Below are 19,988 nucleotides of genomic sequence, written 5' to 3'. Positions count from 1 at the left end.
GTAGACAAAAAAGACGAGGCAGACCCTGCCTGAAATGGAACGATGGTGTACGTCAGGACGCCAGACAGCTTTCAGGGATATCGAATTGGTGGACCTCGGCGCAAAACCGGGATTTCTGGAGTTGCTTATTAAGGCAGGCCTAGACCGGATTGCGGTTGTAGCGCCTTTCATGATGAATGGGGTCAGTGTTACAAAAGGGCACTAGAACGCAAATCATAATGCTTCCAAATTATTTGAGTCACTCATTAAAAGTTAAGCACATACGTGATTCTTGATTTATAAATAAAGTGAGCAAAAAGAAGAAGGAAAAAGCACACTTCAGCACTTATCGGTTAAAAGTAATTATGTTAAATCCACTGGAGCAAAACAAAGCACGTCCAGACTGGTTGGCGGATAATTTACTTCTACAAAATCGTTCGTACCTGAAGCGTCGAGCTTCCAGTTTTCGACTTGTTGAATATTTTCGCCAGTGGATTTTGTGTAGAAGGTGAAAGATTCCTCCAACGCATCGTAAAACATCCTGCAGGGCCATGTTTATGAATGCTTCTCGGTGTAAAGTTTTGGTCAATTGATTTATTACTCCGAAATCGAGGACGCAGAACAAATGGTACAACTATGCAAAGTTGGTCTGAAGTTTCTTAAAAAGCAATCTGCAAAACGAACCGGAAATAACCTATTCGATAACACCAGGCTTCCAAAAAAGAGAAAAAAAACTTGGTAGGATCATGCCTTTATATATAATATATTAGTGTTTAGTGTATTAACTTTATTTTAACAGATATCGGTATGGAAGGTTTTTTAGCCCCGTATAGTGCTAGCTGTATGATTTTCGCAGATTTTTTCTCGGCTGGGTAGGTTCTGAGAATGAGTTCGCGAGGGAAATTACCAATTTTCAGCCCCAGGTCTCTCCCTTTTGTGTTAAATATCAGAAGTCAGGCCATCCTCGATAAGTACTAATCGAGAGGTTTCATTTGATACCCCACGTGGCTATATTTTTAAATCTACATTTTTTACACTCCCACCCCCTTACTTGCATGGAAACGATATAACTCACTGACAAACAGACCGGCTACATGCATGATCGAGCCAGTATTCTTCTATCGCCATTTTCGCGTTCTTTTCATTCTCTTTTAGTGGATAGGATTTGAGATCTTGGTGCGACCCCAAAAAACATGTATAAAACATGTGGAGTTATGTACAGGCTGCCTATCACTGAGGCATGCAAATACGTGCCGAGGAGACAATTCGGCAGAGTCGAAGAGAGAGAGAGTTTATGCTAGTTGCCGTTGGAAGTTTCTATAAGTTGTCGCTGCTGTGGACATAAATGGCAGCAATAGCACGAATAAACGACTCCGGATAGCTGAGTGGTTAGAGCACAAGGCTGTCTTACGGAAGGTCGCGGTTCAAATCTCGCTGGCGGCAGAGGGATTTGTATCGTGATTTGACGTCGGATACCAGTCGACTCAGCTGTGGATGAGTACCTGAGTCAAATCAAGGTAATAATCTCGGGCGAGCGTAATGCTGACCACCTACCGACCTCCTACAGTGTTCTGTAGTGTACCGTTACGGTCTTGAATGAAGTGCTCTAACACACTTCAAGGCCCTGATCCAATATGGATTGTCGGGCCAACGATTATTATTATTATTATATTAAACGAGTCGGGAAACCGGAAGCTGGATGCTTCTGGTATGAAACGTTTTGTGTATTTCTTTTAAAAAGGCATGTGCATTTGTCCCATTAGTACCTATCACGTAACATATGCATATATTTAGTGAAAATATCCATTTTTGGATATTGACATTCATAGTCTTAAATTTGCAGTGAAGCGACAACTTTGGCCTATTGTAACTTTGTCAGTAATACTGCGATTTGCACCGAATTTGGTAGGATCATGCTGTATATTTCAGCCTATATTATTACAATTTGGTGGTGCTAGGATGAACTGCAGGAGGGTTCGGCAGCCAATTACTAAAAATTATGTTAATATAGTATTATTAACTTTATTTGAACAGATATCGACATGAAGGTTATTTCGTAGCCTAGGCACCATATAGTAGCTGCCTCTTGATTTTTTTCAGATTTTTTGGTGGTGTAGTTTCAGAGAATGGTTCCGTTAAAGAAATGACCACTTTCGACCCCCTGCACCCTCCACCTTTCAAAAAAATGTCAAAACTAGAACAGGTTTTCGAAAGTACTAACTTAATTCAATGTACACTGTGTGCGTGAGCGTCCACAGTTCCCACCTTTCCACCAAATTTGGTGTCAATCGCTATAATCGTCTCTCAGAAAAATGAGTGTGACAGACAGACAGGCAAACAAATGGCAAAACCAACAGACAGACAGTAAACGGATTTTAATAAGGTTTTGGTTTATACAAAACTTTCAAAATGTTGTCAAACATTGTAAATGCTATTTTGACTAGGTGATATGCTGATATAAGTAGGAATTCGTGGTAAAAAATCTGAAGAATGATATGCTGTGGGAAAATAATAGGATGAGGACGACCAGATATACTATACGTTTTCGTAGATGCTGGCACAAGTCGATGGAATATCGGAGGTCTCCTACAGATCACGAAAGTGCTCAAGACTATAAGTTTTATTACACTCATGTATACTTATGTACGTTGTTTACGATGGTACTAGAAAGTCTTTCTACTAGTGGTCTGCGTCTAAGATTATGAATTTGTTGCACTAACGATTTAGTGAGCTAAACACGAAAACAGGTACTTACTTGGACACTTTGTCAGTTCTACACAATTTCAGTTATTTGGTGCTAACATTTAGTTTAGATATTCGTTTCTGAATTTTAGATAAACCGATTTGTGAAAGTATCTTATTGTTCTATTACGTGAGCAGGTTTTGTCCTACCAATCCGCTTCCCTTGTTTATTTTCTGTCTTCTAGAGGCCTCATTTTAGGTGGACATTTATTCATAGGAGCGTAGGAACAAATCCAGCTGAATTCTCAAAGTCGTAGAATAACAGATATAGCCTGCTGCTAGGTCTCCCAGATCACTTGTCTCTAATATAATCGAGGGAATGCAATACGGTTTACAAAATGAAAGATCATTGTTTAATATTCATACCATATTTATATTGGAATATAAAAACAATGCGTTAGAATTAATTTTTCATTGTTTGTTTCTTTTTTCGCCATAAAAGGTGTAGTCAATTTTCGAAATGTATTATTCTCATTTTTACATAAAAATACTTAACAGCCAAATCCCATCATGTCTAAAATATTACTACGAAACGAATATCTAACAAACACATACTCAACTCAAACTGTAGAAAATAAAGTCTAAATTTAGATTAGTAACAATATCTGGAGCATCCATTTGGAGTGTCAGATTACATATGTATATTAGTTAGTTGAGGATGGTACAATTTTTGATAATCCGTACTGTAAATGGAGTAGAAAATAAATCACCAGTCAAAATAAATTTCTTTCACACACATATGTACATTTACTATGTCGATCGTCTTTGCATATTTACTTTTCGTTTTTAAAAGTATTTTACATAACTTAAGATAAATTTAGCCTAGAGAAAACGTATCTTAGAATCTACTTTTTATTCTTTTTAGTTTTAGTACTCTCTTTCTCCTTCTCCTTGTCAGTCCCCTGCTTTACGGGAGATCTTCGAGGCAATGGTGGAGGGGAATCGGTGGTGTACTGCCTGAAAGTTTGGTCAGGGTTTGATGCTACTGTTGGTGGGCGTTCAAATTTGGGGGACGGTGGAATCGATGGCACTTCGGTGGGCGTCTGGTTCTGTGTGCTCATGGCTTCGTCTTCCGACATTTCGAAACCAATTGTGGCTCCAATCTTTGCACTAGCCTGTTTGAAACTGTCGCTTAGTTTGACCTGGACGACATTGATACACATAGAGGTCAAGGCTAGGCCGAATATGAGGTATGCAATGCTGCACATCATGAAGATCGGATGCTGAGGTACGAAATCGCCAAAACCAACGGTAGACATGGAAATGAAAACAAAGTATATGGATTCGAAGTATGTCCAGTCTTCCCAGATACAATAAACTGCTGCTCCGAGGAAAATATATAGAAGGAGTATCCCAATTGCCACCGAGATGGGAAGATTGAATTCGTCGTCAATTAAAAATGTCTCAGGCACTGGAGATGTAGGCGTCTCCGCAGTGGAGCCATGTGTATCATGTTGCGACTGGGGAGTCCCAGGTGTCTTCGCTGTTTCAGACTCTCCTTTCTCAGGGTCAAAAATTCCTAAGTTAGCGAGCGTTGGTCTGCGCATTGCAATTTCGTAAACGATGTTCATACCATGTACCATTTGCTGCACGTGCTGATGCTTGCGGATTTTTCGAAATGTCCCCGTATAGTATAATCGCCTGACAAACACCCATAAGAATTTTATACCGCGTGTGAAAAGTTTACCGAAATCAGCCAAAAGAATTAAAAACATTGGAATACCGATGATAGCGTAGACAATGGTTATTGCTCGACCCACGACTGTTGTTGGACTTATATGACCATAACCTGAAATATAAAATGGTTTACAACCAATTACTTATAATTCAATCAATACAATGTATCATTAACGTTAGAAAGAATATATTATTATAGGTTGATGAAATTGTTTAAAAAACATGTTTAGATACATTTTTCTTGAAAAGAAAGCTGTTTTGTGTAAAAATAAAACTTGATTCAAACGGATTTATGGTTAGTCCGTCTGCCACAATAGGATGAAATTTGGTGAATATATGCATCCGATGCAGCGAGTGCAAGGTGGTCCCCAAACAAGCGAAGAGGAGATGTAAAGCAGCCGCGTGGTATCGAACGAAAGGTCTCGAGATTATAGAGATTTCGAAAACATTTCGACGATTGCTCTTCAAAAAAAGTTGCTAATAGTACATATATTACTATATATTTTAACTTCACTGGCTTCCTTAGGACAGTCACATACGTGCAATTCTAACTGCCAGTCTGAACTGTACACTGTAGAGCGCTAACACGTACAGTCACATCTCTCAGTTTTTACGATAAACATAAATGAGACAAGTCGGAAACCGAAAACTCGACGCTTCAGGTATGGAAGGTGTTGTTGATTTTCTATGTAAGAATATTTGAGTACACGATGGTTTCACGTATATATATCTCGTAGTGTATATACGTTGAATATATCTAATATTTAATTCGACATGTTATTGATATTTTATCTGTTAGCGAGTAGTTATTTGACGCGAAGGGAGCAACTTTGGCCTACTATAACTTTTTTAATAGTAGTCGCCAAACTTCCCAGTGTGATACCTCCTATTAAAACCTACCCTGCAAAACTTTACAAACCTAGAATGAACCTAACGGGGCCGCATAAGGGTTATCACCTTCCCACCAAATTTCGTATCAATCCGTACAGTTGTTTCTGAGAAAATTGCATTTGAATAAGGTTTTGCTTTCAACAAAATATTCAAAATAAAAGGCACTTGTCTCTGACCCAAACTCAACTAAGAACACATTCTAGTTACCAACATTGAAAATACATTGAAGCAACAGCCCGACCCACAAATACAGGACAAATATTGTCAGAAGGCTAGGTGGAAGATGAAATGCTGTCAGAAGTCTTAAAGTTGCAAAAAACACTTAAAATTTGCATATTAAAAAGAACTTTGACAATTCGCATTTATATCTCACGTATACAGGGTGTTCCAAAACTAAAAACCACGATAGCTAGAGGACTCGAATAGACGTTGAATCGCAGCTGCGATATTACTCTAGAATAGATATATATGAGTTTGCTTGTGAAAGTAGAGTAAACTCTGTAAGACTTTCTAAATGCAAAATTGTGTTTTTTCACTCATAAACTTTCCCCTCTACCCCCATTTTCCCCGCATTTTAGCATGCACAATGCCCAAATTTTCTCACAAAAAATTAATCTACGTTTCACCATGATAAAATCTTGTTAACATCATTTCAGCCTAATTATACAGTTAGGGGTAGTTATAGGCCTGGAAAGAAAAAAGGAATTTTATTTCCAAAGAACAAAATAACGTAACGAGTATTTTCATCATCATCATCAACGGTGCAATAACCGGTATCCGGTCTAGGCCTGCCTTAATAAGAAACTCCAGAAATCCCGGTTTTGCACCGAGGTCCACCTATTCGGTATCCCTAAAAACTGTTTGGCGTTCATGCCTACGCCATTGTTCCATCTCCATCCATCTTTTTCTACTATAGATATAGACACTTATAGACTTTTCGGGCTGGATCATCCTCATCCATATGGATTAAATGACCCGCCCACCGCAACATATTGAGCCCGATTTTATCCTCGGACACTTTGATGAATGAAAATTCAAAGACGTTGTATTCTAAAGTAATTTTGTCGGACGTTGTACCGCCCCATAACGGTCTTTCCATCATTAACGATATTTTTTGTTAAGAAAGGATATAAGGTCCCTGAAGTGAAGTAGAAATGCCACATCAAGTCACATTTGCCTCCTTCTGTTAATTGACACATTTTGTAGTAAATCGAGCGGGACATCTTTGCAAAAAAAGATTTATACCCTTCACTCTTCAACCGGTTTGGGAGAATAACTGTACGCTGGTTTACAATAATTCCTTTTTAAATTAAATTCCTTTTAAATTCCATCCTCATGTATAGTGGTAATTAAAAGTCCCTTCTTGGGTAAAAAGATATTCCTCTAGGAATAAAATATTTTTAGTGGTGTAACGATTTTCCGTAATTCGATCTTGCAAGTGACATTTATGATTAGCACTTGCAACTCAAATCGTTCAATTTTTCGAACTTTTTTGTGTGCCACATTGCACATCGGACTTATAAATTGCTTCATAAAAGTCCGTGTAATGAGCTTCATTTGACAGCTCTCTCTCTTTCTGTTGTATTTCAGCCATATATTGAACTATTTTTTTCAATAACGCATCACCGAATAGTAGACATTATGCATTGTGGGGACTCTTCAGGGATTGTACGCGTCTAATCAGAAATGTTTTCATATTTTCTTTCCGTGCTCTAGTGTACCATCGATCTCCATACTTTGTCTACCGCTACATCCAGAACTTGAATAATAAGATTTTATGCCAAAATTGTTAGAAACACAATCTTATTAAAATCGGTTTTTGACGATCTGCATATCTGTCTGTCACAGCATTCTTCTCAGAAACGGTTGTCTATTGACATGAAATTTCGTGGGAAGGTTGGACTATGAATGCAATAAGTAACATCATTCTGAAGAGAGAAGAGGGATGCGAATTTGTTCACTTAAAATAAGCGGGATGCTAATGAAAAGTTTCGATTAGCACTTTCCGAAGCTGGCGTTAGTTTCGACATTAGTTGTAAATGGGAGAAGTGCGGGGCTAAAAATTAACTATTTATTCCACGAGATGATTCTTGGAAATTACTCAACTGAAAAAAATGGAGCTGCTCCTATCCAATGTCGAGGCCTCAAAATATGCTCCGATTTAAAAGTGGTATATTACTTTATGGTTGGGAAATTGGGTGGAAACTCTTCTGAAGTCCATTGTTGAATTAAAGTTGTCTGATTTGAAAAATAGCTCTTACGCACATATTGAAATTTACTCAGTTGTCTAGATTCGGAACAACAAACGTACTCATTCCATAACACAAGTAGACTGCTTTATCACTAAACTAAATTATGGTTAGGGTCTCGACATGAAAACGAACTGTCAGGTCAAAGGCAGAGTTTGAATTTCGTTTGGGGTAGGGCTCTCTAGCTTCAAAATAAACAATAATAAACCCAATTGGTTTTTCTCAGAATTTCCAAGAAACTGACAACGACAACATAGCATTACGTGGCCAAGAATGCAAGAAAGCCCCCGGACGCAATGCCAGTGGACAAAAATGTGGTCAAAAAGCGTCATATTACCAGCACAAAAAGGGTACCAAACTCTTGTGTGATAATTATGTGCAACTCCTACATAATTCTGATAAAAGTTATCCAAAGAATGTCGGAGCCGTATAAAATATTCTAAGTAAAAAGGGGGGTGGACAATTGCTGCGAATTCCAAATCGACGTACACTAAGTTTTGATTGACTTTAGATGACATTATAGATCGCAAATTTTTCAGTTCACCTCATTCACAATTCGACGGTGCTTTTAGTTTGAAAAACTAATTGCCAAAAATGAAAAGTGCGGTCAAATTAAGGCCCAACAACCTATATCGCTTAGGTTCAATTCTTAATTTAATTCATTATGTTTTGTAGAATTTTGACATACATAGATCTGACATTCGTTAGAAAATAAACAATCCGCATATATTCTCTTAAGTCTACTGTGGTTGGGCCTTTACAAATGACCTAAAGAAAAAAAAACAAAACTATAGCGTCAATCATATCTTACGCTTAAATTTTAAGATACATCGCCAAAAGGACCCATGTATGTTCAACCAGCACCAGAGGTAGATTTGAAAGTTAGCCAGGCTAAACGCAATTTATTATTTAAACACGACGCAGTACACCAGCAACATATTTGACGCGCAGCTGATTAAAAACGGCTGTTAAGGGGGTCATCCCGTGTGTCGGGTTGGAGAAGTCGATCTTTTTTGCATGAATTGTATCTATATATAGTGGAGAATATGTGGGCAAAGGGATTTTCCGATATTCCGAGTCGTTCAGAAATTACAGGGTTAAACAGGTAAGGAGTTCGCAGCCGCGGCTAGAGTACTCAATGAGAAAGAGCATCGAATCTTTTTTTACCTGAGCCTTATAAATTTGAACGCAGGTATAAATATAAAAAGATGAAAAACCAATCAATTGTCTAAACTTATTTGCTGTTTGGAATAAAAAGGATAATCCAGTCTAGAGTGAGCACTGAAAGACGTTCAAGTGATGCTCAGTTATATTTTGTTGTAAGTATTGTGCTGTTTGTGTGTTCAGTGATTTTTTTAAATGTACGAAGGGAGATCGCTTTAACGTTCAACGTCATCCTCGCACTAAAAAACGAATATTTCATGGGAATCGATAGTTATAATATCAGAGAAGAAAAAGGACTTCGCATCAACATCAGCAAAGAAACTTTTAGCAAGCATGGACATGGATGTTCCAATTGTGACAAGTTTTGTATATTGTATATTGGATTTTACTGGAGTTTTCTCGGGCATTTCTGCAAATTTCTGCAAATAATAAAATATACGTAGTAGTAAAAAAGGAATGTGTAGGACATGTCGAGAAAAGAATGGGAACGCGGCTTAGAAATGCAAAGAAGAATCACAAAGGCATTGGTGGAAAAGGGGCTGGAAAACTTACTGATAAGGACCTCACTACATTTTTTGGGGTGGCTATTCGTCGACACGCAAATTCAATAGAAGGAATGAAGCAAGAAATTTGGGAAACTTTCTTCCATAAATGTTCTACAGACGAAAATCCTCAACATCAAAATTGTCCAGCAGGCGAGGACAGTTGGTGCAAAGCGGAAGCTAAAGGAGAACTGGATAGTTTTCACCACGAGAAGGCACCTTTGACTAAAGAAGTTCAAACAGTCATCAAACCAATCTACGAAGATTTGCACGAGATGATCTCTTGAACAGATGTTTACGAGCAGAGACCCAGAGTAACAATGAGTCGTTAAATGCATTGATCTGGACTTTTGCTCCTAAACACCTTCATTCTGGGGCCAAGGTCGTAGAAAAATGGCTGTAATTATTTTCAATGAAGGATTCAATGGCGTTCTCAAAATCCTAGTGGCAATGGGATGTCAAGTTGGTCACATATGTCAGGTTTATGTCGACCGCCGTAATGAAGTGCGAATTTGGCGGTCCGAATGACGATCGACTGACCTCGCTAAAAGAGCCAGAATTGAAACCAGAGAGCAACAATCGAGCTTACAAGACTTTTTTGGAGAAACGGAGGGTGCTCTATATGGACCAGGTATAGCAGATTAATGGTGAGTTAAAATTTTACTGTTGATAATCACATTTAAATTTTCAAATGCGTTTTTCTCGAAACTGCATCTTGAAAATCGGCTGCCACCATAGCTCAAAATCTATCCAACCAAATTCTTTGAAATTTTCACGGCTTCTTTAGTACATATTTCTACGGTCCGCAAACTAGGATAATTGCAATCGAACGGGTCGTTTTTTTTATTCATAAAAAAAGCCGTAAAAAAACACCAAAATCCAAAAAATTAAGTTTAAAAGCCCACCAAAAATTTACCTTTTAATATTTTCTAATTATCCTATTTTCCGGACCGTGGAATATTGTCCACATTAAAATGCCGTTTAGTTTTTTTTCCTCAGATGAACACAGCGCCCTCCAGCGTGGCAGCAGAAAAACACCTTTTTTTGGAGATGGGTGCACAAATTAACACCTATTCTGAAAATTAGCTACGAAATCAAGCTGAAAAATTTATCACATATACTAGAGATATCAATAAACATATGGTGAAAAAATCACGTTTCTATCTTTATCCAGTTCTTCAAAATAATTTTTCAAAAAAGGCAAAAAAACGGCCTTCACACGGGGTGACCCCCTTAAGTGAAAAACAAACTGGGAAACCGAAATTTGCACGCTTCAGGTATGAAATGTTTTGTTGATTTTTTAAGTAAGAATATTTGGCTACACGGTGTTTCCACTTATATATAACTCGTACTGTATATACGTTGAATATACCTGATATTCAGTTCCATGTGGTACTGACATTTTATCTGCCGCTGCCGCTTCGGTTTCCATTTAGCCGCAGGTGCCCCGAATGCTCCTTTCCCTTCAACCTTGGCACAGCTCTTGGGTTGTGCGATGCCCGGAGGCGGTTTTCCCGAAAGCGGTTTGCTCGAAGGCGGTTGCCCGGAGGCGGTTTGCCCCAAGGCAGTTTGCTGTCCGTGGACAGGTGCTTATCCATGGGCAAGACTTTAGCGTCAGCAGATCGCGCCGATTGAAGCCTGGGGTCAGGACTGCTGACAGAAGGGGCCTGCTTCGGCTCGTCCTAAGTAAGTGGATGGATGAGATGAGATGGATGGATGAGCTTAGGGTTGCCCCTTCACTAGGGGTTGGATCGTCATGGTCGAGGTTTAATTGAGTTTACTTAACAGGTTTATGTTTTTGGTTTTTTGTTTTTTCATAATTGGCTGCCATGGCCTCAATTTTATCGGGGAAAGAAAGTCGATCTCGGCAGAGCTCCTTTTTGTCGAGACAAAGCTAGTTGAAACTGGGGGTCGCCTGGTAGCCAGAGTTCACCGTTTACGGCCACATCTTAACCCCTGTGACCATTCAGCCCTCGGCATTGTAATCACACTTTGGCTTGGGGTTTTGATTACCGCTTGGCTTCAGGTGTCACCTCCCGTTCCCTGGAGGATTTTCCTTACTGAGCTCACTTACCACGACAAGGTAGGTAATCGTCGAGGGAGTACATAAATGAAAGCCATCCAGCTGAATTAAAATCACTGTCAAGCTGCCCAGGACTCGCTATCACAAAAACTCTTCAAAAAGGAAATTGATGTTGCTATTGTCTGAGAACAATATAAAAACCTCCATACAGTCGTTTGGCAAATGGATGCAAGGGCTGCAAAGGCTGCGGTGTCGGCCTGCAGAAACGGAGCTCTACAAAGGGCGATGGAGCACCAAGAACATGGCTTTATGAGGGTTAAGATCGACGACATCTACATTTACAACTGCTATGCCGCACCAAGTATGATAACATCAGAATATTGCAATATGCTCGGCAGACTAGCCATTGACGGCTGCAGATAAGGCGTCGCACTTATCGCAACAGATATATCGAACTATATATTTCCATCCCAAGGCGTATACACTCTCAAACATTGAAATACCGAAATGTGGGACAGAATGCCTGGAGGTCAGAAGGCGAAGTCAACGACGAAATATGGACAATATTTTGAAGCGCGTTGAAACTGGCAATGAGAAAGATATTGAAACTGGCAATCAGAATGGCAAGAATTTTGGCGCAGGTATCCACAAACTGCCTAAACGAAGGATCATTCCCAGTAGAGTGGAAATTACAAAAACTTGTATTGATCTGGAAGTCAGGTAGGGAAATAAGTGAGTCAACATCCTATAGACCTATCTGTCTTCTGAATGAAATAGGCAAGGTTCTCGGGCGGATAATATATAACCGGTTATATCTAATAATAGATAGTGGCGGTTATTTTTCAAATAGGCAGTTCGGCTTCCGGAAGGTTTGGGCAGTGGTTAATGCTACAAAAGTGGTTTTTGAACTAGCCAAGAAAGCATGTGACGAGGGAAATTACGGCTCTCGACATTAAAAGCGCATTCAATTCTGCCAGGTGGAAGCGTATCATCGAAGCGCTCATTGAGGCACAAACGCCAAATTATATATTGTGTTAAGTATAATCTTCGCCTACTTCCGACAGTGGAAGTTACTTTACAATTCCAATGAAGGGTCGAAGACGCAGGGGACCAAAACTTGCCGAACAGAAAACGGAGTTGGTATGTTTTACGAAGCGGCGAAAACAGAAAACAGTTCAAATCTGCTTCGGCGCACAGACCATTCACTCCCAGCTATCATTAAAATACCTGGGAGTAACTTTCGACACAAAGCTTAACTTTAAACCGCATTTAAAGTTTATTGGGCAAAAAGCAGCGACCATGAGCTCGACAATAGCGACATTATCGCGAGTCACCCTCAAGCTGCATATCAGCTAAGTGCTCCCCGCGCGTACAAACACGAAACAGTTTGAAGACACTCCCCAAAAAAAAACGATCTTGATAGACCAGTAGCTTACTCCAAACTACAATTTTGCTTTGTACTGATGAAGGGAGTAAGTGGCTCCCGAAATATATATATACATAATAAAATAAAATTGTAGTTTGGAGTAAGCTACTACTCTATTAATTTTAGACTTAACTGCAAATAGAAGACAATATCTAACCTCTTAAAGACTATCTTACTCCCCTCTTACTTCAGCTGATTTCTATTTCATCAACCGGTCCCAACCCCAATAATTTCTGTTTTCGCTGACTCGCACTTTGAACTTCAAATTTAGAGTCGGCGGCAGCAAAAGTAAATTTTTCCATTACAAAATAAATTTGCATTCCGCCCAGCCAAAAACACGACGCTAGGCTTTCATACGATAATATGTAGCCTGGGGAAGGGGATATACATATGTGAGAGCAAAAAGTCGGCGTTCAATTTGCCCTGTGATTGTTCAGTTTGCAATATAAGGGAATTATTATGTAAAAAATTGATTTTTTTTCAAATAAAAATGGGTTCAAAAGTGGTAAGTTTTTGTAAATAAAATAAAATTAATCATTTTATATATCAAATTTCTGATATAAGTGAATATCGAAATGGAAATTTGGAAATTGAAAGAAGTTTTTTGGAAAAGCTAGGGGGTACTAAAACGTGAGAAAAAAGAAAGAAATGTTGCATGTTATTAAATGCACAATCTCGTCAGATTGTCGCTGGACAAAGCAAATGAAATGGCGTACATTTGACAAAGCCGCGGACTCTACAATTCCGTGCAAATGACGCTCTCATAACAGCTGATCTCGAGCAACTTTTGAGAAGGCTTGAGACTGATGCTGGAATTGCCGTTGCCAGTAGCAACTTCATGCTGAGAACTGAGTAAATTAAATGTCTACTTTGGATCAGATCTATTTTCATAAATCTTTTCCTAATTTTCAGCTTTTGAGTTTTCAATCAATTCTAGATAATCATACATATGTAAGCAAAACTGGCTACTTTAAACACTTTCAGAAAGAAGAACTCTGTGTACAATTTTTCAAATTAATGGTCATGATATTTCTTTGCACTTAAATCTTTGGTAAATGCATCTGTTACTGTTGTAAAGCGTTACTTTTTCAAAATTGCGTAAAAATTGTTTGTGAATATTAAAACGTCAAGCGTATGAGAAGGACCATGCAAATTGAATACGTTGTAATTTTGGCTGCGCGATTGTCCTTGCTATTCACTTATAATAATAATAATAATCGTTGGCGCAACAATCCATATTGGATCTAGGCCTTGAAGTGTATTAGAGCACTTCATTCAAGACCGTAACGGTACACTACAGTATACTGTAGGAGGCAATGTGGTCAGCATTGCGCTCGCCCGAGATTATTACCCTGATTTGACTCAGGTACTCATTCACAGCTGAGTCGACTGGTATCCGACGTCAAATCACGATACAAATTCCACTGTCACCAGTGAGATTTGAACCGCGACCTTCCGCACGACAGCCTTGTGCTCTAACCACTCAGCTATCCGGACACACTTTTGCTTCACTTGGCCGCTAAAAAATGCATTTTACCTACAGATTCCCTACACGCGCCCGCTGCGATAACAACCAGTTCGCGCATCGACGAGTATCAACTTTGATAACCGATTTTGATTAATTTTTGCATGTTCAAAACTTCAAAACAATTGATAACAGCGACTAAAAATATGTTGGAGAGATTGATTACATGTTTTCCCTGCACTCGATCAATTTCTAAGAGCAAATAAATATTGATTGCAAATGGCCGGCTTAGACACACAAAGCAGGTGTTCGATGGCTGGACTAGATTAGTTTGCAATCGCTTGCAAAATTTAAGGTGGTCCTTAACGACCAACAATTCATTCATTGATTGATTGAAGTGCTGACACCGAAATGGTCAAATGGTGTCGAAGAAAGCTTCCAACTCGAACAAATACTCCACAAATAATTTCATCGGAGAAACAATATCAAAATTTTGAAGCCAATACACAAAAGTGGAGGCAACTTTAAAGTACACTCAATTCACGTACAATGGAATTCGAAATTATTCGAACACTTGTTGCTAAGGCTGGTTTTGTAAGTTTTCGTAATCTGATGATTTAGCATAGCATGTGACCCTCATCTATTTTGGGTAAGTTTATCGAACAAATTTCCGATAAGCATATTGTGTTGGATCAATAAAATAAATTGCGACTTAAATTGGAAATAAATGGGGAAGCTTAGGAAGCACGAATGTCTCTCCAGAATGCATTAAGCATTTTCACGGAGTAATTATTAATAGGTACCAATAATAGTAATCATTTCAATTCAGCTTAACGACGACTTGAATTAACGCCAATCGTATATGATCAAGTTTTGTGAAAATTTTGACAAAATCGTAGAATACTTTTCATGCAGGACAAAATTACAAAGGCAGTTTCTGCAGTTATTTCCTTGTTAAACTTTAACTTCAGCTTGCTTGACAGTCACCTGGAAAATATGAAGGTAAAGGAACTTGCTGATATAGTTCCTTCAACTCTTTCCAACATGTCATTTGTCTGTTGAGGACAGCCTAAGGAATAGACGGTTATAAAAACAAGTGTCTTAAGATAGCTCTATGAAAAACACAGCGGGCGAAACTAGGCAACAGTGCTGACAAGTTCAGATCCCTTCGAAGGGGATGAATAGTTTTAAAGAATGCTACCTTATTATGATAATACCACTGGTAACTCGTAATAAAGTTCGATGTTCTGTAAATATCAAATTCCATTTCGTAACATAAAGGTTTAATTGTACGTAAATGCATTGTCTGAACTCATAAAATGGAGTTCTCAAACCTATCAAAGAAAAAGGTTTTCTTTATTATTAAAGAATTTTGTTTTCCTAACAGACATGCAACTACAAGATCGTTTAGTTTTGGTAGGAAAAAAATCTGAATCATATGAATTTAGTGGTTAGAACCAGCGAAGCTGGCTTGCATCCTAAGCAGTAAAAAGTTGTGAAAAAAGATGCCCCTCGTAAAGTTGTCTGCAGCTTCATTAGCGCTGCTTATTTACACATTTTGAAAGATAGAACGATGAAAAATAAAATCGTGTAGATTAATTTGCGGCAGATAACCCACAACAGCAGGCCCACAACGCTTTATCATGTCAATATTTTCTTTCTTTCTTCTTTCCCGGAGGTTATTCTTCCATGACACAATTAAATGCTGAGTTACGGTGGACGTTGCGCCATTTATCAGGGGAAAAGGCGAAAACAGTTGACGGCGTTACATAATTGTTACTAATCGGGAACATTCATTGGTAGGATGAGGGAAAGCACCTTCATAGAAGTCCCGTATCTCTTCAATATGTTCTTAGCAACATTATGTTTTTTTCCGGATTTTGAGTCCAGAAAAGTTTTCCCAGAATATTGTTTGCTGGTCGAAGAACCCTGTAAGTGGCGGTGACCTCTCCAATCCTAAAACTGTCAGAAGTTTAGAGATCCGCATAAAACATGATACTGCCTTCAAGGTTAGATAGGTATGTCGTTTGATTAGATGGGAGAATTCGCATCTCCATGCTCTCTGGCTTTGTACATAGAATGTGCCCAGGGTAGTTGAGGGAAAATCAGAGCCTTATGATCGATTCCTTCGACCATTCATATTGTAGGTAATTTTATCACATTTGATCGGTTCGGTTGATTGGTGAACTCAGAAGAAAGAGTATCAACCTTCACTGCTCCTCTAATGATGTCAAAGATAAAGCAGGCCGAGATTAGTTTTCTCTGGGATGAAAGAGTCCTCAAATTTAAGCGATTCAGCCTGTATTTATAAGACGGAAGATTCTGAAAATCACGCTGGTCATAGCGGTCTCTTACGACGAAAAGTAAAAATTGCTTTTGGATGGATTCGATTCGCTGGATTCCTAACAATGCAGGCGTACAAATGTCATTTATGATGACTTGGTGACCCAAATATTTTTGAACTCCCTCGCACGTCTTTTGATGAAACCAAGTTGTTTATTGGCCGTGGATAAGATTCTGTCATACTGCATGTTGAAACACATTTTGCTATCTAGAACTATGCCGAGGTCAATAGTACGCTCTACCCTGTTCAGTTTCTTGTTAGTAGGGATGAGTTACAGCGAAAGTCTTGCTTGAGAAACTTATTACATTGCATTTCTTAGCATTAAGGTGGAGATTATTGTTTATGCACCAGCACAAAAAAAGATGTTAGCTTGCATTGAAGAAAGTCTGCATCGGATTGACTGTTTATAGTATGATACATTTTCAGGTCATCGGCATAGAACAGCTGAGGAATATTGGATAACACGCGAGATAAATTCGAAATGAAGATGTTAAAGAGTAGAGTATCCAAGTGACTACCTTGGGGTACACCAAAAGACACAAGAACTCTTTTGGCTGGACGACCTTGAAACTTGACAACCTGAGTTTGATCTACTAAGGAACTAAGGAGGTCTTCCCAGCTGATTCCCAAACCGCCACGAGACTCTATTATCCACTTCGTTTTTGCAGATTCCGCCAGCTTTCTCAATAATTCTGTGTGGTGGGCAGACAAAACGACAGATAGCCAAGGGATCGGTCCTAATACATTTCCCATTGCCTATATCTCCGCTATGACCGCCATGATAAAATTGAAATCATTTCTTTTTACTATCACTTTGTCTATCTAAACAGATTTTGTGCATATCTACCAATAGTTGTTAAAACGGTCCAGCAGTATATCAAACTGTTTAGGAAATTCCAGGATTTCTTTCCACTGTACGAAGTCATTCCAGACTCGTGAGCTGCATGCAGTTCCTCCTCAAACTTTCGCAGTCTTATTCGAGCTTGAGATTTCCAATCTTCCTCCCTACAAGAAAGCAGTATTTGAAAACTGGGAACTAAAATATCTTTTGCAATTTTGAAAAACCTTAAATTATGACTCGTCAACCAGAGATGGTCGATGAAATCTCTCTTGACTCGTCCCACTCCACATTTATATGTGTTTTCCAGGTTTCCTTCAATAAACCGAAACAAGAGTCCTCCAAACCCGCAAATTATGAACAGTGAAATGAGATGCGAAATGCACTTATTCCGTTGTAATCGTATGTAACGGACTTGTTCGGGGTAGTCATCCTTTAAGCACCTCCATTCGGAACGAGATTCGATGAAGATCAGGCGGAATACTGTTTTGATCATACTGGGTCTTGCTTGGTCGGCTAGCAATTTCGGACCGGGTGCTACCTTTGGCTTTTCTAATTCCTTCGGTTTCTTCTTAATCATGAATATTGAAAATATCCGCGAAAAGAATCCTTTTTTCGGAGGCGGCTTATCTTTCCCAGCCTCATATTTAACTATGTCAGTAACAGCGGGCTCTGTAAGCGACGGCCTCTTGGGCCGCCGATTACGTAGGGACGTGGGGGTTGAGCTGTGGCTCAAGTTTGTCCGCTTTTCACGAGGTTTCGTGGGTTGCGGGTTTTCTTCGTCATCCGCGTCCGTTTCGTCGACGTCGATAGCACTGAGTTCGGATTCTGAAATCGTTGCTGTTGATGATTCGTAGTCAGGGCATTCAATTGGAGAAGGTGGTTCGCGATCAGTTTCCTCCGTCTCGTCGTCGAAAGAACCACGTCTAGGGTTTTGTTTCGCTTCGAGGGCAGCTTTCTGCTGCGACTCTAGAAATTTATCGAGCAGAATTTGTTTGTCGTTTGTCTCACTGGGAAGATGAAGTCGATCATTGATCCTGCGATAGGTTTCCGCAATTGACCTGCGATCACCGGGATCAAAAAGCTTGTAACGCATTTTCGACAATTCTCGTTTTTCGCGCTCAAACTTTTTCTTCTCCAATTCGAACTTGCGTCGTTCTTCCTCGAACCTTTTCAGATTCTTTTCCAACCTAGATGTGCTGGTGGTTTGCGAATCAGATGATAGCTCCGCCGGAGCCATTTGAGAACTATCCTTTGAGCTGGGTTCCGGCATTTTAGGGGCAACTGTTCGTTGTGGAAGAATAGGTTGCAAGGGATGTGGAGATGATCGCCCACTTTCACTTGATTCTTCCTTATGTCTTGGCGATGACAGACTACGACGTGCAACTCGTAGAAAGTCGTAAGTTTCTGGAGCAAGGGTACCGTTCTCTTGTCGCGGCGACGATGAGCTTCGCGCGGCTGTACCGCTGAAGCTTTTATTTTTCCTACTTAGAATTTTACTCTTATGCGAACCGACCGAACCGGGAGCAAGTGAAGGTGGACGCAATTGTAACTGAACTGATTGCACTTCCGGGGGTTGCTCTACGACACTACTATTTCCCTCGTCTGATGGCCTTCGGGCTGTTTTCGATGCTTCAGGAGTCTTTTCTCGTAACTGGCGAGTGACTTTGCGCTTTCGCCGCACGACAACGGGTGGTTCTAAACCCCCAGATGAGGGGGTGTTCTGACCTTGATCCACTTTTTCCATTTCCTTGCCTGTGCACGCTCGATGCTGTCTATTGCACTTTTAAAAGGTTTATTTCTTTCCCTAATCCACTTATGACCCTATCGATTTTTTCCAACTCAATTTACTAAAAATATTTCGCAGTACTACCGACGAACGAAAGTGTCCCGCTTAGTACCCGCCGCCATATTTTCACTGCTCGACTGAGTTCTCATTCACTCAGGGAAAGTATTGTGTCGATGGAGAAATGTTCATGGCGAAATTTGATTTTATTTTGAGATTTTTCATCTGAGCAGAGAACTGTGTCGTACATCGTTGCTGTTGTCTGAAAATAAATCGAATATGCACAGCGCGTCCGCCGTGCTCCCGAGTAGCGAATATACACACAAGAATGCGTCGGGTAGTCTGTTTTATATTTTTAGCTCCACCTTGGTCAACAAGCTTTCCGGTGAGTATCTTGGATAGTATATTCATGATCCTTGAATATCATACGAGGGAATTTTCATATTCTGGAACTACAGAATTTTGAAAACAAGAGAATTTTGTAAGCTGTGAGCTTTTTCCAAAAGCTTAAACGTTTACAATGAATCCAAGGGCGGAACAATATCTTTAAAACAAGTCGGAATACCGGAAGCTCGCGCTTCGGGTAGAAAGGTTTTGCGTTCATCTTATGTAAGAAACTTCAACGCACATTTTTCTATCCGTAGATAGCTACAAATCCAACCTATTCCTTCATATTTTGGCAAACTACAAGACAAACGTACATATTACAGTCATATATATTATCCTCACACTAAACAAACAAACTGTACATATATATGCACGCACATAAATTGATGTACCCATATTTCCGATCCACTTCGTGACCAAAAGCATACATATGTACAAATATATCTATCTGAATTAGACACTACCCGCAAACTTC

General features: G+C 39.4%; 1 protein-coding gene across 1 annotated transcript; it reads right to left on the bottom strand.

Moving 5' to 3' along the window:
- Window positions 1-3,073: 3,073 nt before the first annotated feature.
- On the bottom strand, window positions 3,074-19,281 carry LOC119654549. Its single transcript, XM_038059994.1, has 3 exons — window positions 17,568-19,281; window positions 17,350-17,507; window positions 3,074-4,510 (listed from the first exon to the last, which is right to left on the bottom strand). The coding sequence occupies exons 1-3, from the start codon at window positions 19,085-19,087 to the stop codon at window positions 3,567-3,569; spliced, it is 2,622 nt and encodes an 873-aa protein (XP_037915922.1). The 5' UTR covers window positions 19,088-19,281; the 3' UTR covers window positions 3,074-3,566.
- Window positions 19,282-19,988: the final 707 nt, after the last annotated feature.

Source organism: Hermetia illucens, chromosome 4 (genome assembly GCF_905115235.1).
Source record: "Hermetia illucens chromosome 4, iHerIll2.2.curated.20191125, whole genome shotgun sequence".
Classification (NCBI taxonomy): Eukaryota; Metazoa; Arthropoda; class Insecta; order Diptera; family Stratiomyidae; genus Hermetia; species Hermetia illucens.
This window is presented reverse-complemented; position numbering and strand designations above follow the sequence as displayed.